This window comes from Aythya fuligula, chromosome 21, assembly GCF_009819795.1.
Source record: "Aythya fuligula isolate bAytFul2 chromosome 21, bAytFul2.pri, whole genome shotgun sequence".
Classification (NCBI taxonomy): domain Eukaryota; kingdom Metazoa; phylum Chordata; class Aves; order Anseriformes; family Anatidae; genus Aythya; species Aythya fuligula.
The window spans coordinates 8,343,787-8,370,574 of record NC_045579.1 but is presented as its reverse complement, the minus strand read 5'-3'; the positions used below and the strand labels follow the sequence as shown (position 1 = coordinate 8,370,574).

General features: G+C 37.0%; 1 protein-coding gene across 2 annotated transcripts; it reads right to left on the bottom strand.

The window, feature by feature from the left end:
- Nucleotides 1–25,763, bottom strand: NADK (NAD kinase). Of its 2 annotated transcripts, none has more exons than XM_032201418.1 (12): nucleotides 25,744–25,763; nucleotides 17,807–18,020; nucleotides 12,383–12,466; nucleotides 8,841–8,970; nucleotides 8,521–8,629; nucleotides 8,193–8,278; nucleotides 7,779–7,881; nucleotides 6,795–6,946; nucleotides 6,164–6,263; nucleotides 5,349–5,506; nucleotides 4,162–4,244; nucleotides 1–3,541 (listed from the first exon to the last, which is right to left on the bottom strand). In XM_032201418.1, the coding sequence occupies exons 2-12, from the start codon at nucleotides 17,977–17,979 to the stop codon at nucleotides 3,400–3,402; spliced, it is 1,320 nt and encodes a 439-aa protein (XP_032057309.1). In that variant the 5' UTR covers nucleotides 17,980–18,020; nucleotides 25,744–25,763; the 3' UTR covers nucleotides 1–3,399. The 2 variants fall into 2 exon arrangements, with proteins under 2 accessions (XP_032057309.1, XP_032057308.1); XM_032201417.1 differs by lacking the exon at nucleotides 25,744–25,763 and adding an exon at nucleotides 22,314–22,470.
- Nucleotides 25,764–26,788: the final 1,025 nt, after the last annotated feature.

The following is a 26,788-nucleotide window of genomic DNA, read 5'->3' as shown; positions in this document are numbered from 1 at the left end:
TACACATTAAATCCAGAAACTTTTATTTCGAAACTTTTGAGAAAAGACTTGTATCAGACATACACAATCACAATAGCCTTACATATATTTCTAAAAAACAGAAACTACCATCCATGAGATAACGTCCACACTGGATATTCATCTTCCAAGTAAGCAATTGTGTATACCTAATTGTATAGTCTCAGTCAAATGCTGCTAAACAAATGCAACTTTACAAAAAAGATTTTATTGAAAGGATTGAAAAATATTTGATTTCAACAGTATTTAAAACAAGTTTTCAAAGCATTAACAATATGTAACAAGATTTTTCCTCTTTCAAAAATTTAGTACACTCTGCTTTATACCACACCACATCAGTTTTTAATAACTTGAACTCTCTAGTAGAGACTGTTTTTTTTAAACCGATTTCCAAGCTTCCATTTTGGCCCTATGTAGACTGGAAAGTGTTTACAGGTACAGTAATATTTCCAACCATCATATTAAAAAATAAAAATAAAAATAAATCAGCAAAACTCTGTTTTACTAATACAGTTCAAACTACTTTGATTAAGCTACATCAACAAAATAAGCTTTTACCTCCAATATAACCCAGTCTGCATTAGAGCTTTTATCATTCAGATGTAGTTTGAACGCATTACCCACACTTCAAGCAGTTAAATATGAAGAAAACTTGAGTGCTGATCAAACTTCACTAGCCTGCTTGCGAATTGCTGGTTTGCAGATTAAAGGCCTTGAAAAGAGACTTTGTACAATTCAATCAATTCGTAATGTATTAACACAAGTAATTTGTGTTGCATTTTGATACAAAGCAGCTGGTACAATTATAATCAAAGGAGCTTTTCTGAAGAAAAAGCAAAGGACTAAAGCCATCATATGACTTACTTTCCTGTGGTCAGTGATTGTAGTTCTCTACTAGGCTGAGCAGTGATCCAAACAATATTGTTATCAAGCAGGAAAAGTTGTACAAGCAAAACTGCAGAAGCCTCAAAGGCAGTAATTCAACTGCAGTACGTGATAAATTTAAAGACAACTCCAGCAGATCTAATTTAGAAGAAATAGGTAAGTTTTGTTTACATGAACTATGCACTCTGCAAATTAAACTTCTACAATTTATTAAATGATAGTTTTACTATTATAAAAGCATAAATAAAAAGTGCTGAATATAGTTTTATCTTTACAAAAATACTAGATAGATAAGGCTCATTAATTTCACCTCACCTCCACGAAATGATTTCCACCTTCTAGTGTGCCTGGTATTCTGCTTATTTTTCACTAAACAATATATTTATTTAGCCACTATACCCTGTTCCTCTTCTCAATTATTGCATGTTTAAATAAAATAATAGTTTCAAAGCAAGAAGTTTGATGCTTTTTTCATAGCTCAAAAAGTAAACAGCTATTTAATAACTGAATACCCCCATCTTAGAAAACCCGTAAGCAGCTTCAAAACAGTGATAAAACAATTAATGCAGATTCAAGTGAAAGATAAATCTCAAAAGCTATCTTGACATTCTCAAGATATCACGAAAGTTTTTTGTTTAGACCAAAGTAAACCAATATTCTATTCTACAAAATTTACAAAATGAATATTCATTTATATTAACACCATTTCATTGTGTTTTTTTTTAAATCATTAACTAAGAGTTTGCTCCTCTTTTACGGAAAAGTGCTCTCATCTTGATTTAATACAATTAGACAGATTAGGGCAGCATCCAAAACGTAGAGACATTATTTAAACCATTAGAGCACAGAACGTTAGGCAGAGTTCAGAAATTAATACATTTCCCGTTACCACTTTGGACCACATAAACAACATAAGACAATCATGAAAAGTTAACACAGCTTCTCACTCCACTTTTGAGGAAATCCCACCTTCTTCAGTAAGAAAATATCTCTTCCGCAGTTTTATGACATAGCCTTAAATTTAACTGATAATGTCCACTCCTTCAAAGGCCAACACAGCAACACTGTGAAAATGCTGAAGTTTGGATAGTATGACCACGAGACTGCACCACAGAGAACATAAATGTAAACATTATTCTCGGGTTTGATTTTTTCAGTTAAAGTACAGTACAAACCCTTTTCTTTTTCCCAAACTATTTTTTGTCAGAAAAGCACATACAATAAAATATGTACAGAGAAGTTAGAAACATCTGAAAGCATCTTAAAAAAAGTACATATGAGACTTAGAATATCTTTAATGTGCTGAAGGCACCATTGCTACTCTACTGGGAATGTGTCCTCTCATTTATCAGCCTACCAATGCAGTATCCCTTTCTGTATTACTCAGCACCCAGAGTTGGAAGATACCTGTGGAAGTTAAGGGCATTCAGGACACTATTGCCTTCAAGAAAATAGTAGCACTATGCAATATAGTAGTAAGCGAAGTCCAGATTCTTCCTGAATACCTGGAGATTTTACTTTATTTACTTTTTACTATATTGTCCCTAACACTACCATTTGTTCTAGCAAATTAACAAAAATAAAATCAACATGCTGATGATTCCCACTAACAGGAACTGCAGAGCTACAAACTAGCTCAGCTGCAAAAATGAAGATCACTGAAATAACCAACGCAGCACAAGCAAATGCTCGTCCATGCTAGCGGAGGATATTTACACAGTGATCACAGCCAAGGGTCAAACACTGTTCAAACAAATGGGCACTGTGTGTGCGTGTTTGTGCATGTGTTATTTGTTTTTCACTAATTCCATCTATTCACAAAAAAAACATTCTTCATGAGCACTACATATCTTATGGAGATACATATACTTTTTTTAACACTGTTTTTATCTATTCATAAAAACAGCTGTGTTCCTTCACAGGTTTTGTCACATTTGCAAGTAAGAAGAAAGTATTTTAAGTTGTCTTGATAGGGAGTTGTTCTGGGGGAGGTGTATTTAAGCTAAAAAAAAAAAGAAAAAGAAGTGCTTTGTTTTTTTGAAGTAAATTTTTTTTAGAGCTTTTATATGCATATAAGTCTTAACAAATGGAATTACATCTATAACAAATTGAACAGACTATTTTCATGCCTCTTTTCTACTGCCACTTTTCTATTATCTATCTACATACACCCTACCACGTTATTGGTAAGTTGTGTTACAATCAAACCTACAGATGTGGTTGTCAATACCAATCTGAAGTAACCCATTTTCTGACTGCTCGTTTAAAGGAAATTCATCAAAGTGGATTATAACAATCCGCCTCATTTCTTCAATTTCTTTTCCTGCTGAACAGGAAGCAGCACAATATTTCCAGCCATCAGCAGATCAGACAGATATAAAGTATATCACTATATATGTGTCTGAGATGGTGACCACACACGTTAGCAAAAACTTTAAAAGCATATAAAAGGGATACTGCCATTTTCCATTCCCATGATTCATTAGATGTAGACTCTCAAAATTCTTCCTCAACAAAGTTATTCTGCTTCTTCCGAACATTCCAGTGTAAACACTCGGCCAAGCTTTCAAACCAGTCACTCACAGGATCTTGGAAACATATCGAAGGAAGGGGATAGCAAGAGGTAGTGATGCTAATACTGCAACAACACAGGAATATCCCAGGTCAGTCAAGGGCAATAAACAGCAATTTACTTTTTAAATCTTCTAATCACTACGCAGCCTAGCACCACATTCTTTTGCTGGTCATCATGAGCTCAACACTGGGACAAAGGAAAATTCAAGCTACTACCTTGGCCTTGAAATTTTAAGTTTTAGCAATAAGTGACATCACTAAGGAGTCTAGTGTATAACAAAGGATCAAATGCCAAATGTGATGCTTGACTCCCTACTAGTCTCCTGATCTGACCTATGTACTTTTCAACCTAAGAGGAAATAAAACAGTTCAAGACAGAGTGTCTGGAACAGACAGTTCATGACAGAGTGTCAAGACATGTCCATCTTCCTTTCTAAGCATGCAATGTTACATGCTTTTGTCTTAATACTTCATTTGCTTTAATAGTAAGATCTAAAAGACTCATATGAATACATAAAGCACAAACTGTGCTAAAAGTGCTTAAAGAGATGTTAGGCTTTATAAAAGCTTTTTTACTTCACTGCCTGCAACCCTTCTTGTTCTGCTCAGACTGTCAAAAAAAGTGCAGGGGTCAGTATTTTCTACACTTTTAAAGAAGTACTACAATCAAAAAAAATATTTCACCTGTCTCCATGGCATATTTCCTGCCTCTTCCTTCCATCAAATGAAACCCATGCTGTATTCCTGGCATCTGGGGAGAGCATTATCTGAAAGAGAGAAAAACTAACCTTCAGGTCCCAAACCTCATTTTTCAAGGAGCAGGGAACACCTTCTCCATCCTCCCTAGTAGTAAAGAATTTACACCTCAAATTTTACTGCTGCACAAAAATTTGTAAGCTGTCCTTTACAGCAATGCAGTAGCATATCACACAAGTTCCAAACATTCATTTAATGTTTGGGATATATACATATTTTTTTTATATGCAATAAAAACCCCTCTGTATACCAAGGCTATAAAAACAGAAAGACCTTCCAGCTACAGCCAGTGCATGTCTTAACCCAGTTACATGTGTTGACTTAGCATCAATTTTGAGAAAGTATATTAAATTAATCCAGAAATACACATTTCTAATAGGTAATGGATCTAAATCTGTCAGAGTTAGGAAGTTTTGCTCATATTTAACATGCATTCCTATTAAGAGGAAATAAGTGAAATTCAAATAAAATATTCAATTTATTTCATAAAACAAGAACATAAACCCCAGCGTACACTTGTTAATCCTAATCTTTCAAGATACTTCGGAGAGCCCTTATAGCCCTTAAGAACATTATCTTATCATTACAGAAGATTGAAAGCTGGAAGGGTTTCTTCCTTACCCATGGGCATTTGTTAAAAATACCCATTAAGTCCATTTTATATTCAGGTTTTATATGCCCTTTTTTTCTGCACAACAGCATAAACAAAATTGATCAGGGATTTACAGATAGTATTACCACTAACATACTCTAGATCTAGAACATTTGTTGTTTAGCCATGAAAGTAGAATTTTTCATTCCCTTAAACTCTACTGGTTTACATGTGCTTTAGCAGAAATGATTTAAAATTTTCTTTGCCCGAATGTAAATGTATGTACTGCCATTTTGCAGAAGTTTACACAACTGCAATCCAGCAGAAAGCAGTGTAAAGTGTTCTCCTACTGGGCATATTATTTTAAACAAAGATACATTCTTCGACCAAACTTGATCCGGTCCTCCTACAAATGAAAGAATGCAGGATACACACAGTAATTCCTGACCTCTTCTGTTTTGGTCAGGTTCACATGGTTATTGAGAAAGTTTTTAATTTGGAAAGAGAAATAATATAAGCTAACCTTGAGTTCCACTCCAGCAGGAACAACAATAGGTCTGAAAGACAATGAGTGAGGGCAGATTGGGGTGATCATTATTGCAGGAACATTCGGATGAATCATAGAAGCTCCTGCAGCAGCTGCATACGCAGTACTACCAGTTGGTGTGGAGACGATGACACCTGAGGAAGCACAAAAATTTCACTTCCTTTAATATTAGAATCAGTGCTGTTATTTAGGAAGAAGACTAAGAATTAGGACTGCTAATGAAAATATAACAGAGAATATATCAATACATTGACTTATTATATTACAACTCTTCTGTGAAACACAAGAAGTCAGAAACTCTTCTGATCCTGGTACGACATGTTTGTCCTATAGGCTCACATAAATGGTGTAAACTTAGAAATATGTGTAACCTGGGATTTAGAACAGAGATGTTAATTTGTCTCTAAAGCTTAAGAATTACGAGAATTAAGAGCTTCTGTATTTCATCAGTTATATTTGAGCCCTTCAGCAAATTCCAGATATTCAAGCAAGTTTTTGAGGTACTTCTTGCCCTTTGCTCTAAAATATCATACACAAAGAAGCTGTCACATGCCTCCACAAGCCCATAAACAAACAAACAAAAAAACCCTTACGTTTAAGGCTTCCTTGATAATTTATGGATTCCACAATTAAAAATCTGGCCTGTTCTTTACAGCCTTATGTTTTCTGTCACCAGGACAGAGAACAGGAGCTTGAGGTTTTGTTTCCATGTAAGAAAAAGCATTGTCCAGTACAACAGCAACAGTCTACACATGAACTGACAAGTGCTTTAGCTCAAGAAAAAGACTCACCATCTCCTTGCACTGTTGTTATCAGGTGTCCATCTAGAAAGACATCTACATTGGAAAGGTAAGAAGAAGGACCACGATCCACAACGACTTCATTTAGGACCTGCCATGACATCAAGTATCAGCAGTCTGCTATTGCTGGTTTGGCAATGGATTAAATGACAAGCAGAAACATATTTTCCAGATCTTTGAAAAATTATACTGATTTGGTACCTGTCAAAATAGATTCTCTTTACAATTTTGTTTCCTTAAGTGCCAGTTGAAGAGTTTTCATTTATTTACTTACAGGATGTTAAGAATTAAGAGTTATTTGCAGAAGACTGTCACTAGCAATGTGCAAGGCTTTTCACTTATAAGGTCTTTGGGAAATCCCATTTTAGAGCTACTCATTTTCAAAAGAGATGGAAAATATTAGTACAGGAAAGTACAATATTAGCACTTATGGTTACAGAAAGAAATGAGGTGCAACACTTCCTCGTTATTTAGTGCGCACATTGCGCCCTATGTCAATATGGATCTGTCCCACACTACTGGGACAACGTAGTAAATTAACAAAAATGGGAACGTAATAATAAAACGTATAAAGCAAATTACAAGGCACATATTAGTTCCTTTGATTATTTTGCAGTCCAACCTGATATTGCATAATTTGCTTGCCCACTTCTTTCTCTATATTTGTAGGTGCCACTCCATTTTCTTCTATACCATTTTGTACTGTCATCTTCTCTCTGTGCTCTTTTACTACTTTCACTTTCAGCCTGCTTCGCAGAACAAGTGCTGCATTGCCTAGAAGCAAAATATAGGAGAAAGTACAAGAAAGTTATGCTAGTGTATTAAAGAAAACTGCAATGACTAGCAACCTGAATGAAATATCATTCATCTATTTCCCGTGCAATGTTCCCAGTTTCATTCACAAGAGAATTGTCTACATTTGATTAAAGTTCCAAACTGATTTTTAGTAGTAATGAGCAAAAATAAAATCAAATTTGAACCCTATCTTTCCTCCCTTTCTTTATAAAGTAAAAAGTATATTTAAGCTCTATATGGATATGATCAAGATTAGAAAACAACGTTAGGCTCAAGTGATCTACACTGAGACAAAAGCTTAGCTTGAAGAAAATTACTGCATTAGAAACACCTATTAAAAAAGCTTTCTAGCAATGTGAGAATTTTATACATCTTTTCAGAAATCTACTTCGGATGCAACTCGAATTACCTCCTACTGAAGGAACAGGTTATTTCCTTCCTCAATTATTTCATATGCCTGACCTTTCATTATTTAATCACCACACTTCTTAGAGGAACAAACTACCATAGACTTCACAGCTATACTCTATTCATTAGTTTAGCTGTCCTTTAATGTATGTTTTGCATCTTCCTCTACTTGCTTACTACACACCAGACGAAGATATTTCTTAGCCATTTTCCTTTACACAACAGTATAGAAAGCAGCACTGAATGTGTCAATATAATGTAATACTTTAGTTTAGTATATATTTCTTGTGACTCAGTCTTATGGGACTACCTAAATGAGTTGGTTAATAGGTTAACCAGTCTTGGAAAAAGCTACAGAAAATGTAACAAAAAGAAACACCACACCTTGTCTCCTTAAATTTACCTTCTATAACCTGAGTGACTTGGGACTGAAAATTCTCAAAATTAAATGGAGTAAGAAATCCAAGGGATCCCAGATGAAAAGCCATAACTGGAGGTACACTACCCTATCAATAAAGAAAAGAATTTAAAAGCTACTGAATAAAAGCAATTAATACTTCAACTAATTGCCTGTAAATATTTTGACTATTGATGCAACTTCAACTATTCATAATAAAAAAACAAAGCTACAATTAAACTAAGCAGCTCATATATGCATTATTTTCAGAAGGTATCAGGTAAAACAGGCTTGACAAAAAAGAACAAACAACAAAGAACAAACACAGTCCTTGATTACAAAGAAGAAAATCTGAAAATACTTCAAAAAAAAAAAAAAAAAAAAAAGAGGCCTTTAAGTCTATTTCCAATAAAGACCAACCTGGAAAAGCGAAGAAGCATAAAGTAAGGTCCCATCTCCTCCCAGGCATATGATAAAGTCTATCTGATTGGAGATATCATCGTAATCTAGAAGCAACATTGAGATACAAATTTTGATTTACCATTTTTCAAAGGTCTTAAATTCCTAACATAGATTATGTGCAGCATGCCAACATTAACTCATAAACATAAAAAAAAATAACTAGGATGTGTTAACAACTGTTTGCAAGAGACATCTTAACATCACAAACTTAATTCAATGACGAAGAAAACGTTAAGACAAATAAGTACCATGCCCCAATTTTACTTTTAAGAAGTCATTACCATACCTTCCCTAAAGGTACAAAATTTCTTCTTCACTGGTCCAAAATTATCATCATTAGCTATAGCAGGGTCTTCCAAAACTTTTTTTTCTACGTACACTATCATATTGTTCACCTAAAAAAGGTAAAATGAGCTAGTTAATAATCTCTTAAAGTACTTGCCTCTGCCTATAATCTGCATTGGTTTAAAATGTATGAACAGTAGTTAAAATCTCCATCTGCATTATACAGTCCTACACATTCCACATTTAACCAAATCAGTAGCTGAAAACAGGTTAGATGTAAAGTTTCTTGTAACAGTTTAAAAAGAATGGACTTTTTGTTACCTCAGTAAGATACACACAGAGCTCTTTAAAAGGCTGTAGCAGACTGGCATCACGTATCTTTTTAATAACAAGGACACTCTTGGGAGGTTTGTTCCATGTCAACCGCTGGCTTGCTGGATCCTGAATGTGCCTAAAGAATAGAAAAAGCACAATGTAACATAAATATTTAGGACAGTTAGATTTAAAACATCTTATTATCAGAAAAGGTCATTATAAAAGAAACAAATGGGTGACTAAAAGCATTGAGTAACTGCAAGAAACAGCAGAGAGACACTGCAATGCCTACAGATTTTCAAAATCGTTACTACATTTTGCCTTGACAACATTCTGGCTAGTTAAGAATATATCCTATCACATGCCTTACTGGAACAACAGAAAGAAGGATACAATAGTTTGGAATTATGATGCTTTTTTTCCCTGCACAAAACCAAGACAAGTCTTATTATCAAGACTATTCAAAGACTTGAGAATCTCAAGAACTAAATATATGTACACAACTGTTTTTGTGTTTTTCTAGGGGTAAAAATGAGTTTAGTACTTGTTGTTCGGTAACACATTTAGTTGATGTAGGAATACCCAGATGTAACGTCTTTCTTCATTTGGATTTACTTCTCAGCTACATGATTTCACAGTTGTAGTTTGTGCATTACAGACATCCCATCCTTTTCCATATGGTGCAGATATAATCCGTAAAGCAAAGCGGATTAGTGTATATATGCTGAACAAGCCAAATTTACAAAGATTTGGATTTGGCATTTCAGGGGTTAAAATAAAACAGACGCTGATGCTGGAAGTGGCATAACCTGCTCCTTTTACTTTCAAGAAAAAAGTAAGATGCTTATATTCTATATAAATACAGCAGAAACTATAGACTAATAGTCTAATATCAACAGCCTTTACTCACAAACAATGCCAACGCTCTCTCTAAATATTACATAACACAGAAGAGTACAAATACTCAGGATCACGTAGAGGCTTTCAACAGCAAATTTATACTTCAACTCATTGTATTTTACAGTCAAAAGACCACAGAACAGAGGGAAAGTTAGAAGGGTTCCTCAATCAACTAATTGGAGTCTAGCCCCTGATGCAGGGCTGGGGAGTTTTGAAAAATACTATACTTGGTCGAAAATATCACCCTGAATCTCAGATAAGGCTTCTTCTGACTTGACAATAGCTAAAAATAAAAATAAAAAACTAAAATGAAACACTGATTAATGCAACTTTGTTTAGCCCTTTCAAACAGCTGCAAACAAATCAAAGATTTATATGCTATTTCCAGTTCAAACTGTGACTAAAGAAATAAACTTGAGTACAGAAAAGAGTTATTTTAAATAATTCCTCAAATCTAAATACTGCTAAAAGGCAAAAGTCAGCCGTAGAGAAACCACCCCCAACAATATTTCAACATGACCAGGCTACCTTGTAAAGCTGGCAGAGAACTAAAGATTGCAGCATCGCTTTTCACTTAATAAACCTAGAACTAACACAGTCTTTATTCAAACCAAAAAGACAGTCTGCCCACTTCAGTCATACTCACCAATTCCACGTAGTTCTAAATGAAAAATTATTCATAACATGCTTTAATATCTTCATTTTTTTTCCTGAAGTCAGGCAAATGCAACAGTTCCAAAAAAAGGCTGAGGCATTAATACATTCCTAAGAAACTGCTACTTCAAAAGAAAACATTTTTCCTTGAAGGTTTTTCTTTTCCCCTCAGCTAAATATTTCAACCAGTCCCAATAAAACGTTGTGAGGCTTTACAGCAAATTCCCTTATATAAAGTATGTTCAGAAAATATACTTCAAAAAAAAAAAAAAATACAGCCTTCAGAAAGTAGTTTTTTTCAACGCTAACATTTAAATAGACACCAAGCCCTTGACTAACTGAAGCCCAAAGATAAAAACTAGGATTTTCTGTTATATCCTCTCCAGTGAAGAGAGTTTCACATTACTAGTGACAGTAGAGAAGAAAAAACACAAGCAAAAAGGATATGCTTGTTTTTAGAAGCCACAAGAAGTCACAGAAAAAATCTTACAAGTAGTAAGAATAGTAATTTGCAATTTGATTGTCAAATAGCCCTATTCTTTGATGACCCGAGCATGCCCTTATCTCCCCAGCTATTCTGAACGCTGCATAAGCAGGCTTTTCCCTGGCAAGTAGCGTGCATTTAGGATTGCCTACCGCCTCTGTACTCAACTGATCTTGACACTATTATTATATTGCCCAGTGCTGGCTCAGCCCACAGGGAGGAGCATATTCATCAGGATCAGGTGGGTAAACATGCAGGGCAGTATAGCAAGCCACAAACGTTAGAAGAGGTGGAAAGAATAAGGAAGTTCAGACTTCCCACATACTGCAAGATTTCCGCCACACCTGTGTAGGAGAAGTTAAGATACCACCAACCTGCTTAGAGGAAGACCACTGTTATTTTAGGTATAGATTTAAGGAAATAAATATTTAATTCAAATATGTTAAGTGTAAAGTCCAAACAATAAAACAGAACTTTTAAAAAGGAGAAAATATGTTTGCATGCCTGCGGAGTACAAATGAACCCTTACTTTCACACTAAATTTATCAGCAGGCTAAAAAAAACAAAAACTTGCCTTGATGACACTCAGACAGAAAGTGCCACAGATCAAACCACTGGCTCAAATGCCCGATACCAAGAGGAAGAAGGTTTTCCTCAGCTGAGATTTCACAGTACACAGAGCAATTCCTCTGCCTTGTGCTGTCCGTAAAAAAATTTGCTTTTCTCTCACAAAGAAACACTTTTCTTTGTGGACTAAGTAAAATGCTACCCATTGCTTCTCTGTACCATAATTAGATTGCTGTATGGGTGGTTGATACACATGGAGTTTACTGGTTCTGTTGGAAAGGCTTTATTACCGTTGCCACTGTTGACCACAAACTAAGGATTGAAGATTATGCAAAACATGTCTAAACAAAACTTCAGTATTTAATACTATTTGCATGCCCTGTCCTATTTTTTTTTAATGTGAAATGGTTCATTTTCTTTTCAAAATATATACATTGGGTTAAGAGTAAACTCCATTAGTTTAGATAGTGGATTGTGGGCCTCAGAACATCACGTGAATTACTAAGGTAAAAGTAAAATTAATTCCGTTTTATGTCTGTTATCCTGAGGGAAATATTCCAACTGGCAAGATTACTAGAAGTCCATACAGACAAATACTGATTTTATCCTATTATAACACAGAGAAAACAAAACAAAACCAGTGACATTCATATATATACTTTTTAATATGCAGATCAAGGTAACACATGTTTAATTGGTTTTACTTGAGAATCCAGTTCAGCAGTGCTGTACGTTCTCTTCTCACTCTTCAAAGGATCACCATGTGATATAAACGGCATGCCAATTTTTGCAATGCACGCCCTAGAGCTTGGCAATCAAGCAAGGTAGAAGTCTCTGAACATCAGGTAAAATACAAACAATGCTGATTTGGGGATAAATAGTAGAAAATTAAACTTATTTCACATAGAATAAGCACGAAAGCATTCATTTGACAAGTACTTACATAATTGCTTTAGGATTTTGCAGCATACAGGCCTTTGGTCCAAATGTGGTCACTGGGCATGGTCCATGCAAGGAGCGTGTTCTCCTGGACATAAAAAGTTAAGTAGTAAAAGAAACATTATGTCAAACTAGGTATTATTAGTTCCCCAACCACCAAAACCACATCTTTGAAAGAGTCACGTTAGGCAATGAAGGACAAAGTCCATTTCTTAAACCTACATTTGTGGTTGGGTAGCCAATATAATTTTACACATATTAGCTCACACATTTCAAAGCTAAATTTTAACTCCTGTACCTACTTCCTTGACAGTGATTTTAATTGAAACCTCACTCTCAGTTTATGCCCTCCTGACATAACTAAATGCTAGCCTAAGTGGCAGTACTAGGCACATATTCTTGCATTCATTTAAACTTCACTGTGCATAGAGGAAGCACCACAGCCTCTAATAAGAGATGGCCAAATTTTCCTCAAGCTGGTTCTGTGAACTCATTGCAAGCCTGCAAAGTTTCTATTTAGTCACAACTCTCCTTGGCAGTACAAAACAGAAACTGTACATTGGTCTCTCAGGGATACAAAAAAAGTAGAGAAATCTCAAATTATAAAAACATAACCATTTTCAAGGTCTCATTACTGTGAAAAGGAAAAATCCTACATTTATGGAATCAAGTACAAATAATTCCTGTTTCAGAATTAGACATGTAATATATCTTTTTAAAATATGTATTTTTTCCAAAGTTAGAGTAAAAAAGAATTTAAATAACTGAAGAACACATTTTTCACTTTTTTGACTCCTCAGTTTTGTCTTCTCTGCATTTCCTGAAGAACTACAACTTATCTAGGAGCATACAGTTTTAGAACAGGAAAAGCAGAATGATTAAATCCAGCATAAAGACACATAACACAGTTTTTTAAGGTTTTTCCTTTTTTAAGGAAAAAGTGTAAGTCTTGACAAGCAGTTAAAAAAAAAAAAATCTCACAATACCAGGACAAGACCTTCAGGTTTTCTTGTTGCTGTTACTCTTTTTGTGTGTGTCTATCATAGTAACAACGTCCCAACTGCATAAGCTTGCTTTTTAGTTTGTATCTTTGTACTTAAGGGCGACGAAGCTGGTGAGGGGCCTGGAGAACAAGTCCTACGAGGAGCGGCTGAGGGAGCTGGGCTTGTTCAGCCTGGAGAAAAGGAGGCTCAGGGGCGACCTTATTGCTCTCTACAGATACCTTAAAGGAGGCTGTAGTGAGGTGGGGGTTGGCCTGTTCTCCCACGTGCCTGGTGACAGGACGAGGGGGAATGGGCTAAAGTTGCACCAGGGGAGTTTTAGGTTAGATGTTAGGAAGAACTTCTTTACTGAAAGGGTTGTTAGACACTGGAACAGGCTGCCCAGGGAAGTGGTGGAGTCACCATCCCTGGAAGTCTTTAAAAGACGTTTAGATGTAGAGCTTAGGGATATGGTTTAGTGGGGACTGTTAGCGTTAGGTCAGAGGTTGGACTTGATGATCTTGAGGTCTCTTCCAACCTAGAAAATTCTGTGATTCTGTGATTAATAAATTAACAAACATGGGTCTTTAAATTTTTAAGGCATACAGAGATATGTATCTGCTACATCAGAATTCAGTACATTTTATTAGGTAATAGGTTAGATTACCTGATTTAAAAAAAAAATATTCCTTTTTATTGATCATGTTAAAAACAGCTTCCAATTCTTTCCACCTCCCTCAGAGAACACAAGGCTTTTGACTTTTCTAAAATAGGTTATTTAACAGAGGAGTGCTTGTAAGGCTAATTTAATCCCTTGAAAGATAAATGGAAGACATCCTGGCCTGAGACTAACACTTTTTTTTTTTTTTTTTTTTTTTTTTTTAATTCTTAAGAGAACAAGCAATGAAGCATTATTCAGGCAGTTTTGCCTTCTACCGTTTAGTGACATGAATGAATTCCACCACATAAAGAAACAGATCACACTGCAATCTCACAGAGCATACATCTTGCCACTTCCAAGGCAAGTGGAAACACTGATAATAGAATAGACCCTCCACACCTCACTTTCACAAAACTACTTTTAGGTTGCTTGGTAACTTCACCTCTTCCAGTACATAGCAGACTTGCTAACAGTACTACTGCAGTCAGGAAGTGTACCTTGGCCAATCACACAGGACTGTAAAAGGGCATGGTTTTCCAGCACTCTAAATATTTTACAACTTCCTTAAGCACTGACCCTGAATTAGAAACTCCAGCAATCAGGGAGAGAAGGAAGGAATAGTAAGGTTTCAATAGTAAGATTTCCACTTCACTAGCTGATAGATGTAAAGAAGCCTGTTTTTCTAGTAGTTTTCATGAGCTATGACAGTCTTAATACTGCTAATACCTAACATTTGTGAAGTAAATCAGAATTACCAGGACACTAACAGGATTTCATTACTAAAAAATCTCAAAATAAATTCTGAAGAGGAAAGATGATATAAATCTTTAAATTTCTTTGCTTACTCCTACATAAATCTAAAAGATATGTAGACAAAAATCATTGCCTTCAATCTTCAAAATAAGTATTTTTGGATTAGGTAGAAAAATTGCTAATTTTTCATTTATCCAATTACAGTTAATACAGACTTTGTCTTCCAAGAGATGAGATCTGAAGAGTCGTTTATCCTCAAACTTAAATCCCGCCCAAACCACAGGATTACCCTTAGCCCTAGGATGAGATTATCTGGAGCAAGTCAGAACTGTTCTGCCTTACCCCCTCCCCCCCCCCCCCCCCCCCCAGCAAATCTGTGTATGCTAGAGAGTAAAACTAGCTTGCATCACGTAACTGTTGAAATGTTACATAAAAGCTGTTAGAATTATTTAAATAAAAACAAGTGGAAAATATACCTTTCTTGTGCTTAATTCAATTAACACAGGAACTGGTATCTAACCTATTCTTTGCAAGTAATAAATCATCATCACACTGCCTTTTATTGTGTATATTGTAAAGTAGCTCAGACCAGCCAGATGACTCAGTCATAACACACAAAAAAAACACCACAACAAACCGCAGACATCTACTAAAAATCAAAAACAGATGACAGGTTAAAAAAAAATTATAATAAATTTCAGAAATAGCAGCAACATCTCATTTGTTCCATGTCCAAGAAAATATTCTTCCGCAAGATTTGAATACTGATAATTAAAATTTGTCTCCTACAGCACATACATAGAGGTGGTACCTAGCTGTTATTCGAATATTTTTTTCCATTTATAAATCTGGATATGGTAATATTCTTATCTGTCTGGATCAGTTATATGTGTTATAAAGTTTCTTACTTACATTCAAGGAGAAAAATAAGCAAGAATTCATATTATTATTATTGATGTGTGTACAAAAAGTTCCAATTAATAATTTGGATAGATTTAGTTAAGATTTTGCTTGTTTTTTTCAACATGGCCTTTGCTAAGAATGAGCAGCAATGCACTGGAAGTTACACGTCTTTCAGAAAGATGTACTTGCCCATTCAAAGCAGATTCTACTTCAATTTGAATGCTGCACAGCAAACCTGAGATCACTTTTTGTCTGACATTCTACAAAATGCCTCGTGACAATTTTACACTAATTTGAAGACAGACAGTTAATGTAGAGCATCTTAATGAAAAAACGCTGTAAACAATAACCCTAACTTCTCAGTTCTAAAGATTAAGTGGAGAAAGAAAACCACACTAGTTTCACAGCAGGCTTTCAGTGTAAAGACTTACCTGTTGACTATTGTACAGAGCATAGCAGCTAGAGCAGCACAGTCAGAGCACAGTCCTTTGCGAACATTTTCCAAAAACATTAAAGTATACAGACTGAACTATGTATGCAAAACAAGTATTTCCAAGTATTAGCCTCTTGAGATGAAAGCCTTTTATTATACCTCCCTTCACCATAAAGCTTCCCCTGGGATCTTCAGGTCTCACCCACATATGCTCTGCTTTGCAACAGCAATTCTGCCAGCAAAGTTGTAACTCTGGAGAATTTCACCTGTTGAGCAATGCCTCTGTGATTCTGTCCATGCCTCAGCCTTACGTAGGATCACAAGATAAGGAAGTTCTGCTACACTTCCCACAAGGTCTAGACACACAGCTACCACAGCATGCCATTTGATATTTACAATGGGTCCAAAGATCACAAAAGTGAAAGATCTGTCCAAGTTGTCCACGTGACAAGAGCCTTGAGTCTAGATTAGGAACTTGGCTCCAAGAAAAACTGGACATTTCTCACTGTCGTGATGCCATCTGCAAGCACCAACCTATTTTGTGCTGTGTCACCTTACCTTAACCATAATTCTCATACAGGTTTTTGATGCACAGCACACAACAGCTCCAGCTAGGGCAGTTATAAAAGCTCACAGAAGTCACTCTAATGTTCACGGATTATTTCTGACACTACAAACACTGCAGATACCTGCTTTGACAGCCTTGCCATTTTGATCACAGGTCTGTTCCTAGTTTAGTCCCCACTTTTAAATTTCTCATTTTGTTTTAGGCTAACAACCCTTTAAAGTGCATTTTAAAGTTCCCTTAAAAAAAAAGCAAGCGGTTGAGCAAGAGGCAAAACTCTGCCAACCAGTCAAAGATCAGGAACTACAAACAAAACTGTTCCTTTGCTGTGACTTGAGCAACTATCAGGCTATAAATTAACATCACCCAGTAAAGATGCATTTGCATTTTATTTCTGGAAGGTACTTAAAGCTTCTGAAGCTGGGTCGAAATATGATGTACTTAAGTATTCAAAGTTCAAGCCTATCCCAAGACACTGGAAGTCAAGTATTAATATACTCCAGTATTTTAAAAACTTCCTTCACTTGGAAATGTACCTATAGTTTGTTAACTAAGTTTCTCTACTAAGAGAGACTTTCAACACATAACACTACAGATAGCAGTTTCATGTGCAGTCTGTCTTCAAAACAAGGATTTCTTATGTTTCCCTTATCCATTTTTAAACACAAACACTTCCTTGAATCCAGACTGACGTACTGATTTCAGACATCAATCAAATTGAAAGCTTTAAGACAACACATTAGCCATTTGCTTTAAGAAGTCATACATGCACATGCAGAATGTTGCTGAAACACATCTACAAAAAAAGCAGTTTAATATCTACCAAGAAATACTGAATCACAAGCAAGTTGTGAGAACCAGTCAGAACTTAGTCACACGAACACCAATTTAGAGATGACCACAAACACGGCTACTTCAGAAATCCAGCATGGACCACAACAGGATGGCTCTCTAATCGTCTCTCTCCCCATTTGCTACCACAAAAGCATATTGTTCTTTCTATTCATTATCAGGTAACACAGCTGTAAGACTATGGTTATATAAAAAGAGGAGCAAAAACTAAAACCTATATACATTTTTTAATTTTTATTTATTTATTTAAATAGTACAGCAGGGAGAAACAAGAGCCATACCTGAATTCTTTGGTGCTTCCTAGGGCTGGAGAAGCAGACAGGCTTCGTGACTTAGCTCGTCCCCTGCTAGTACTGCTCCACTCCTCATCATCGTGACACGTTGAGCAGTGATATGCAGAATCTGCGTTCACATCAGCCTTACCGGTGCACAGTTTTTCTCGATTCACCTCCATACTGGAAGTGGAAGAACCTCAGAGAGGGACAAATTTAATTCCTGTGGAAAAATATGAGGGGAAAAGGGACAGAGAAGGGAGAGAAGAAAAATCTAAGTATTAGCAAGCTAATAGAGCAAGTATCAGACACTGAGTTGACACAATTTGGTAGACACTTCTCAAAAGCATCTAGGCAATTGAGAAGTTCTTCAAAATCATCAGAAGATGCTGGAAAGAAAAAAAGATCAGAATTAGAACTCATATGTTCCCAGATTTACAGCAGTTTCCATATGAAGCTGCTGAACACTTAGTTCAAGACCAGAGCGTCTCCAGTTAAATCCAGCAAAAATAAATTTATTTTAGAGACTGAAGAGGAAAAAGAGCTTTAGCTATTTGCCAGGAATCAAGAACGTGGGGGTATCTATAAAGTCACCTACCAACTGATACATACATCAAACAAAACTAGGATAAGCTACAATAGAAAAAATGTGAAAGAGAAAAAAAAAATAAAAAAATAGTGACAATCTTAATAAACCTCAGTTTTCAACTAAAATGAGATTAAAACCAAGCTGAGAAGAGAGAAAAAACAAGTCAGAATTCTGACTGAACTGAAATTCCCAAATCATTTGTGACAAACTGAAGAGATGGTCCAAACCAAACAAGATGAAATAAGGACAAATGTGAATTATTTCACTTCCACTAATAATCAGCACAAACATAAGATAACGAGCAGCTGGGTAGAAGGAAATTTTGCAGGAGTAAAAGAGAAATAATTTAAATATCCATTCTTCCCAAAAATAAAACACATCTAAATTTCCATCATTATTTGAACTGAATAGAAGAAGCCTTGTCACAAAACTAGAAAGCAACTTCCAGCGTGTAAAGAAACACTAAACTGTATACAAGCATTATCTGAAATAATGAAGTCTAGAGGAACAGTACATTCCTCCAACGATTTCAACACAGGAAAAAATATTGGCTCATTAAATTTTTGCAGATGTTTCTAAAACAGCTTTTAGCACATTGGATGGGCTTCTTACTGTATCCTGTACAGAATGGATCAGGACATTACTGTAACTGTTAAAATGGACTTGGGCTCTGGAAAATACTCATGGAATAATGGTATTTGGCTGTACAGTTAAGAGGATAACATCTGAATAATTTTACAAGTACTATGCTCCACAGCATCTCAACTTTTAGATAACAAAGGCCTTGACAAAATGTAGTAATTTGTAAGGAATACTGGCTGATTACTCAATTAGACAGAACCACCACGTAACCACATTAGAATCTATTTTGCTCTTACACCTCATGCCTACGCTAAAAAAACATGACTACAAGGAGGTACAATTAGAGCCAACCATTAATAATTGATAAGATCCTGTGCTTGTAAAGATATCGATGCTTAGTTGTTGGTTACTCATTGCTTAGTATTACCTGTGACCATGACTCAGGAAATACTTGTTTCAACATATTTTTGACAGCTGAAATTAGAAGAATGTAGCTCCATTATCTTTGACCAGTTGATTCATGTGAATAATTCTCTCCAATCATGCAAGCACGTATGTAAAATATTGTAAAATCTGACTTAACAGAAGTTATTTTTATTAGATTTTAATTTGTATTATGTGTAATCACAGCCTCATCAAGTTTCAGGAATACATCCTTGGCTGTTGTTTCTGAACCAGGTACAGAAAACAGGTTGCTTAGATATCTAAGTTTCAGAAAAGAAGTGACTTTATCAGATACTCAGTATCTGTCTGGAAAGGGTCTTTCAGCATCTGTGTGCACATGAGGAAAGTTCTTACAATGTTTGTTCTTGAAATCATAATCTCAAACTAGTTCACTGTCTGTAACCTCTGAAATAAAGTCTTGAATGCGTGTTTTATTTATATTTTTCCCCCTACAGGCTAACTGGATTCTGAATGGTTTTCCCCATCAAATAGAGTAAGAATAAAAAATTTTGAGTTCTGAATTTTAACAAAGAGCACTTTATTCATCAGGTTTATGAAAAAGCCATAATGGAAGTTAGAAAACTTGACACTAATTTACCATCTGTTTGTAGATATTCAAACATACCACATACTTATAATTTCTGGACTATTAAAAAAAAGCACAATACTTTATATTTTTAAATCTAAGGATCATTCTTTATAACCAGAAATCATAACAAGTAGATTACTCTTGCGTTGAATGTATCTGTGTAGTGGGGTCTGAACAGGCTTCTCAAGCCAACAGCAGTGAGCAGTCCCTCATCATCCGCTACTTATTCTCAGAGGGGCATTCCTCAAAGATATTCATATATTCCTTATATATATATATATATATATATATATATATATATATATCCCCTGCACATACATGCTCAAAAGTCACAATTTTTAATTATTTCTTAAAAATCTGCACTAAAGATAGACATACAAAAATTTGACAGCCCAGGATGTGGAACCCATCCTATTCCACAGTATCATCATTAACTAAGAGGTGCAGAGAAAAATAATTTTATATAAAAAGTAATAAATTAGGTGTGCTTCCTAGTGACTTTGAGAAAACTTGATCTGACAGATGCTGTCAGAGAAGAGAATTAGATTAGCACAAAACTGGAATAAAGACATTGTGCAGATCTACTACTAAATACAGCCTAAGAACTTGATATTCCTCCCATGTAATGCTTTCCAATTCAGGATGTTTTAAACTACAGCTTACACCATGTACTGTTTAATTAACATCCCCTCACAAGACCTTTATTAAATAAGCAGACCTGACATAAGGACAAAACTATCACTGAACAGCTCCCAGGATTGGATCCAAAAACTTGAAGCACAAATCAACAAACGAGTGAAAAGGCTGCTCTGGTCTAAGTCACATCCAAAATTAAGAAAAACAGAAAAAGAAAAGATTTAGAAGCATAGCATTACAGAACGAAGGACAACTGACAGAGATTTAACACTTGAACAATAAAAATCCTGTTACAATGACAGGAAGTAGCAAGTTGAGTCACCTTGGTCCTAAATAAATAAATAAATATATTATTGCAGCCTATCCCATCTTCAACTTCTCCATCATTACAAATGAACACTCCCATGAACCAGAACTCGACACAGGTTTTGTCAAACCACCTTTAGATGGAAGGAAGTGCTACCATAACATTCCACAAGTTAAACTGTTATTAAGGAATCCAGGCCTACACTAAGAATTCTAGCTATAAAAGAAGCTTGAAACAATTTCACTAAGCTTTCATACATATGTAAACCACGTCCTGGTAGCCTGGAAAGAATCATATGCACTCATCTTACAATGCAACATTCACCACTGTTAGATCACACCGAACATAGCATGAGAACCATGCACTTTTGATGCACAGAAGGCTGCAAATCATCCAGAAATTTAAACCATTCTTTGCATGAGCTTGCTTGTTGGCTACTGTTTTGTAACAAAGTTTTCCTCTGTGAAATGCATTACCCTAAATCCTCACAATGAGAGGATTACTGCAGGGTCCACCCCAACCAAATACACTACTTTTAACATGCCTTTGAGACTGTAGCAATTCCCCTAATTTCTTGGAAACTGTATAAGCCCACAGAAACTCTTCGTTCTGTAACATGTTATCAGCTCTTCTATCACTGCAGACAGAAGGATGTTGTATCCAAAAACTGGTATCAGCTGCCCTGCTGCTACAGACCCCTCTATACTTAATCACTTAATTCCGTAGCAGTTTGTATTATTATTACATTTTACTGAACAAATCACTCCAATAGAGCTCACATGCACATGACTCCATCCCCATGGCACTAAACCTCCTCTCACCTAGAAAACTAGAAAAAGAAGGAACATCTGCATGACATAGATGAGGCTTTTTTCTTTAAGTTTAGAACTTCATATCCTAGACACTATCCTGCATGTGAGGAAAAACCTTCAAATCCAGACACTACCCTGTGTGAAGAAAGATCTTCGTATCCTGGACACTACCCTCTGTCTGAAGAAAAACATAAATAATATTCCGTACTGAGATCCAGCTGCCTGGAAGCAGTTGAAATTCAGTGGCATCTTTTTTTTTACATTCTACAAAAAACAAAACAGAACAAAACAAAACAAAAAAAAACGCACCACACCACAGATAGCATGACCATCACGTGTTAAATACCCGGGGAAAACAAGCCTATTCTTTAACCCTTCCCCTCCAGAAACCCCAGCACATAGCCTCCCCCTGACAGCGGCGAAGCTCGGTGTCCCCGCCGGGAGGTAGCTGCCCCCTCAGCCCCCCTCAGCCCCCCGGGCAGCCGCGTCCCGGTACCGCTCGCCCTCCCGCCGGCCCAGCCGCCCCTCAGCGCTCCCTTCCCTGCTCCCCCGCTCACCGCGGCTCCCTCAGAGGCCGGCCGGCCGGCCGCGGTGGCTGTGGCGGTGGTTATGGCGCTGGTTCTGCCTGTGGTGGCTGTGGCGGTGCCAAGGCAGGGAGCGGGGCCGGCGGCCCCAGCGCACCTCCATCGTCTCTTCCCCGCCCAGCGCCTGCGCCGGCCCGACCACGGCTGCGCATGGGCGGTGCGGCCCGGGGGCAAGTGTAATTAACCGGAGTCAATTTAATTAAGGTGGAGCCAGGCCGGGCGGGCCCTGCCTGCAGCTCCGCAGCCCAGCTGAGGGTGTTGTGCCAGCCAGCGTGGTAGCTGTTGGTTTGTGTGGAGAAAGGCCCGTGCACAAGTTGTTTTCACTGAGCTATAGAGCGCCTGCTTGTTGTTTGCAATTAGAGATTAGCTGTAATTAGAGTTAGTCCCCAGCTAAAGGCTAGGAAAGGCAAAAAAAAAAAAAAAGAGCCCACCCCACACGTCATGACACACAGACAGGAACTGTGGAACAGCTACGGGTTCGGTGCCCTCAGAGGACACCAGCAAATGAAGCTTTACACAGCTGTGGCTGCCTGACGTGCAGCCCTAGCAGGCAGCTCCAAGCTAAATGCACACACACAGCCCTCGGATCTGTAACACACCTCCTTGTTCCCTGGGCTGGCCCGAGGACAGGCACAGACTTATGCACCCAGCTGGCCCTGGTCACTTCATGCCACACCTCGCACTCCTGCATGACCTGCACACGTTGTGCTCACACACACCTGCTGTATGACAGCAGTTTTGGATTTGGACATTCATCTTTCCTTAGGTAACTTATCTCAACAAGAGACAGAAGCTCTTAAAATACAGAAAACTATTTTCCATTCTGTCCTTGACTAATTTTTTAGCGATCCTTCAGGGTTGCTAAAGAAGCAGGTTTTCTAATGTCTAGATGGCATTTTCTACCAATACAATTTTCAAGAGGTCGTACAGTAGATTGTATATCAGGGCAAACCTCCAGTGTTTCCAAGTTACACAATTTGAGAATGTGTTAATGTTAGATTTTTTCCTCTTCCTTGATGCATAAATATAGGTGTGGAGTTGCAAAGAAGTGATAGTAAATGAAGAAGCAAACTTGGAAAGGGGGAAATAGTTGCCTCATACGGGGAAATAGTGTAGCCAATGTTATATCATTTTAATTTTTTTTTAATTTATTTTTAATTTTTTAAGTAAACCCAGTGTTCTGAGTCAAACTTTTGCTTTATTCCTCCTTCTAGGCCGTACTAACGACCCAGTCTACAAGGAGTTAATGAGACAATACACAGTTCTATGAAAATGATAGTTTGGAGACGTGCGTCTTTCAGGTACTTAAAAGGGATGTTCAAACTGCAAAGGGACAACAGAACATGGCATCAGGAATGAATATAGCACTAAGTTGCACAAAGTCAAGGCATTTATCTCAAAAGCTGCAGTAAAACATGTTCCAGCAGGAGACATGCTTGGATGTAGTGCCTTTGTTAACTATGCCTGACCATACCCAAATACCATCTACAAAAGCTAACAAAAGAGCAAATTTTCATTTGAGTTGGCTATGGGGGGGGATTTTTCCAAATCCATAAAGATGAAAGATAAAAGTACCACTAGACCTGTTTCCCATAAGAATACATATTGGCTGTTATAAAACATTTCCAAGTGGTAGTTTTTTTCTAAGCACAGTTACATCATACAGGTACGCAACATTTTGCAAGATGCATGAACTCTGGACTTGATGAACACTTATCCTCATTAACTGATAGAGATCAGACAAGAGTGTAATCAGCTGAGCCTATCCTATTTATAAAAGGGCTACAGTTACAATAGCAGCACTGAGCTGCCCAGGTTCAGCAATGATCTTGGCAGCTCTACTTGCTGGTCTGGATGCATGTAACAGACTGGTAACCCCTCTTCCCTTCTATACAGATTGATGTGCCATGAGAAATAGATGTCTTACATCACTTTTGAGCACGTTCTCAGTAAGGAACGTAATCAGAACAGCATAGCTCATTATCCAGGTTGTGCTTCTTTTCTCCCAGAGAAAACACTAGGGAAGACTGAATCAAGAGAAACTGAATTAAAGAAACATCCACAGTAAGACTGAGAAATAAGCATAACAACATCGTTCTTAATCCCCCCCCACCGGGTTTTCAGTTCTGTGAAATACATTTGACTGGCCTTAGATTAACAAAAGAGGTAAGTTAACAAAAATGCTATTGCTTGCCCAATTCATTGCACAGAAGGTGCTAGGTATGAAGATGCTCTGCTCTGTCTCCATCTACAACTCAAACCTACTTTCAGTAAAAGGTGTTTCCACTGAACAGGAAAAAAATAACACATTTTCTTCAGTGACACCTAAGAGGGTTGAAGAACATAGTTCTTACCTCTTGAACCTCATTTCAAACTGCCTCTGATGATTCAAAATTCCTGAGGAATCACGAGAAAAAAAAAAAAATGTACCAAGAAATTTAAATTCTGATGAAAACAGTGTCATGAGTGTGACAAATAAGCTATTATCAATGTGCCAAACTACAGATCTACTGACATAAGGACAGAGTAATGCATGCCACAGCACTGCATTCATTATTCAGGCTGATTACAAATAGCTCCAATAGTTACGTAAATGTCTTTATCCCCACTTTAAAGACTGGAAATTAGATTAATTGACTTGCAGAAGGGTTCACAAATCTGTGCCATAGCTGAGATAAGCAATCAGGAATGTTGGCATGTAGCCCCATGCTCAATCCACTTGACAATATAAACCATCTTTGATAACGCAAGGATAGGATTGAGGGCTGCTGGCAGACAGTAAAGAAAACTTACGTGTAGGTATCAGAGAGTGGAGAGAAGCAGGAGAAATCTAACATGCAAAGAATATTGTAAAGTGGAAACGTGCAAATTCTTTGAGTGAGTGAAAGGCCAAAAATTTAGCCCTGTTATACAAAACAGCTAGCTAGAAAAAACATACCAGATTGTTCTAAGTGCATTGGCTCCAGTTAACAAAGACTACAGATTTCATAGTCTCTGAATACATTTTAACAATTTTTAGACAACCTTATTCACTACAAAATATTCTTAGAAGAGTTTAAGGAGAAATTTTAATGGCTGAATAAAAGTAATATAAAGCCACATTTCAGATGGCCTGCTAGCCATGTGACACAACTTAGGGATAAGACTTGCAAAAAGCAGCACTGCATTGGATAGCCTGATTACCTTGTTGGACTTGATTATTCAACAGGGATGAGACCGAAGTGACCACATTTTCAGTTTTTGGACAAAACAGGTGGCTAAACATAAATCTCAAGGTCATCCAATTGAAGTTAATACCCTATACTTAATACAATCTAGATTCACGCTAGATTATGGGACGAAAATGGGTTTGTACCACTGACCTGCTCCTGCTAGTTAGTGTACAAGACCAACAGCCACTTACACTTCTGAATCTTCCTTTGGAATCCGATAGCTGTAGTCAAAGCTTTCTTGTCTGAAGGAAACAAGTGGATGCCAGGTAAAAAGGGACCCTGGAGGAGCACCTGAAATTAAGAGGACACCTGAATCTTTCCCTAAGGCAGTATGAATAGCTCAGCTATTGGAAACAACAACTCTACTACTATATACTCTCCTGGGAAGCTCCAAAATAACCTGTTTTCTCCTGTATAAGTTTTACTGTGTGAACTGTATCAGCTGATGCAGGCTCAGTTGAGAGTCCCTAAGCAAATTCTGAGCATGTCTGCCTGTTTTTCAGTTTCACTGCTGACAGGCTTCAGTGTTGGAATGAAAACACAGAGGATTCAGCTTCAAAAAGTTCTCCTGTCCCAAAGAGTACAATGATTATGGCAGAGGGCAGCTAAACTGAGTAAGTCTGTAACTAAAGGCAGTTTCTTTTTTGGAAACACATGTTCGCAGCTGTTTGATTCAATCCATGGCTTTGGGCTGCCCCCAAAATTTCTAACCAGTATTGAGCAACATCCACAACTGAGGATTTCTACTAAGTCTGATCAGTAAAGATGACTGTTCTATCTTGATGAGCAATGATTTGGCTTGAACTATACTTGGCATCTGAATTATGCCTCAGCTGGAAGTCATCAACCCTGAGGAAGTTTCAGCAAGTGCAAAGTACTTATTTTGTCTTATCACTAGTAAGAACTATCCCAAGCAAAGATCTCTCCCACCTCCATATTGTTCTCTATATGAAAATAAATGTAAACAATTATGCAAATATATCTTATTCTTTATGAAAATAGACACCTGGGACTTACCCCCCTATCTCACAGCAGGATACAGGAGAGAACTATGGAGAAGGACTTGGGCTACAGCTTGGGGTGTTTTGGGAGGTGCTCCTGTCTCTGCCTGTGTGACTCATGCAGTCTGTGTTTCTGCCTCCAAAGTAGAGATAAAACCAACTACTTCCCTCTTTTTCAATCTTCTCAAGACTGTTGTCTCAATGATGCAGGAACTACCTCTTTGCACGTGCCTGA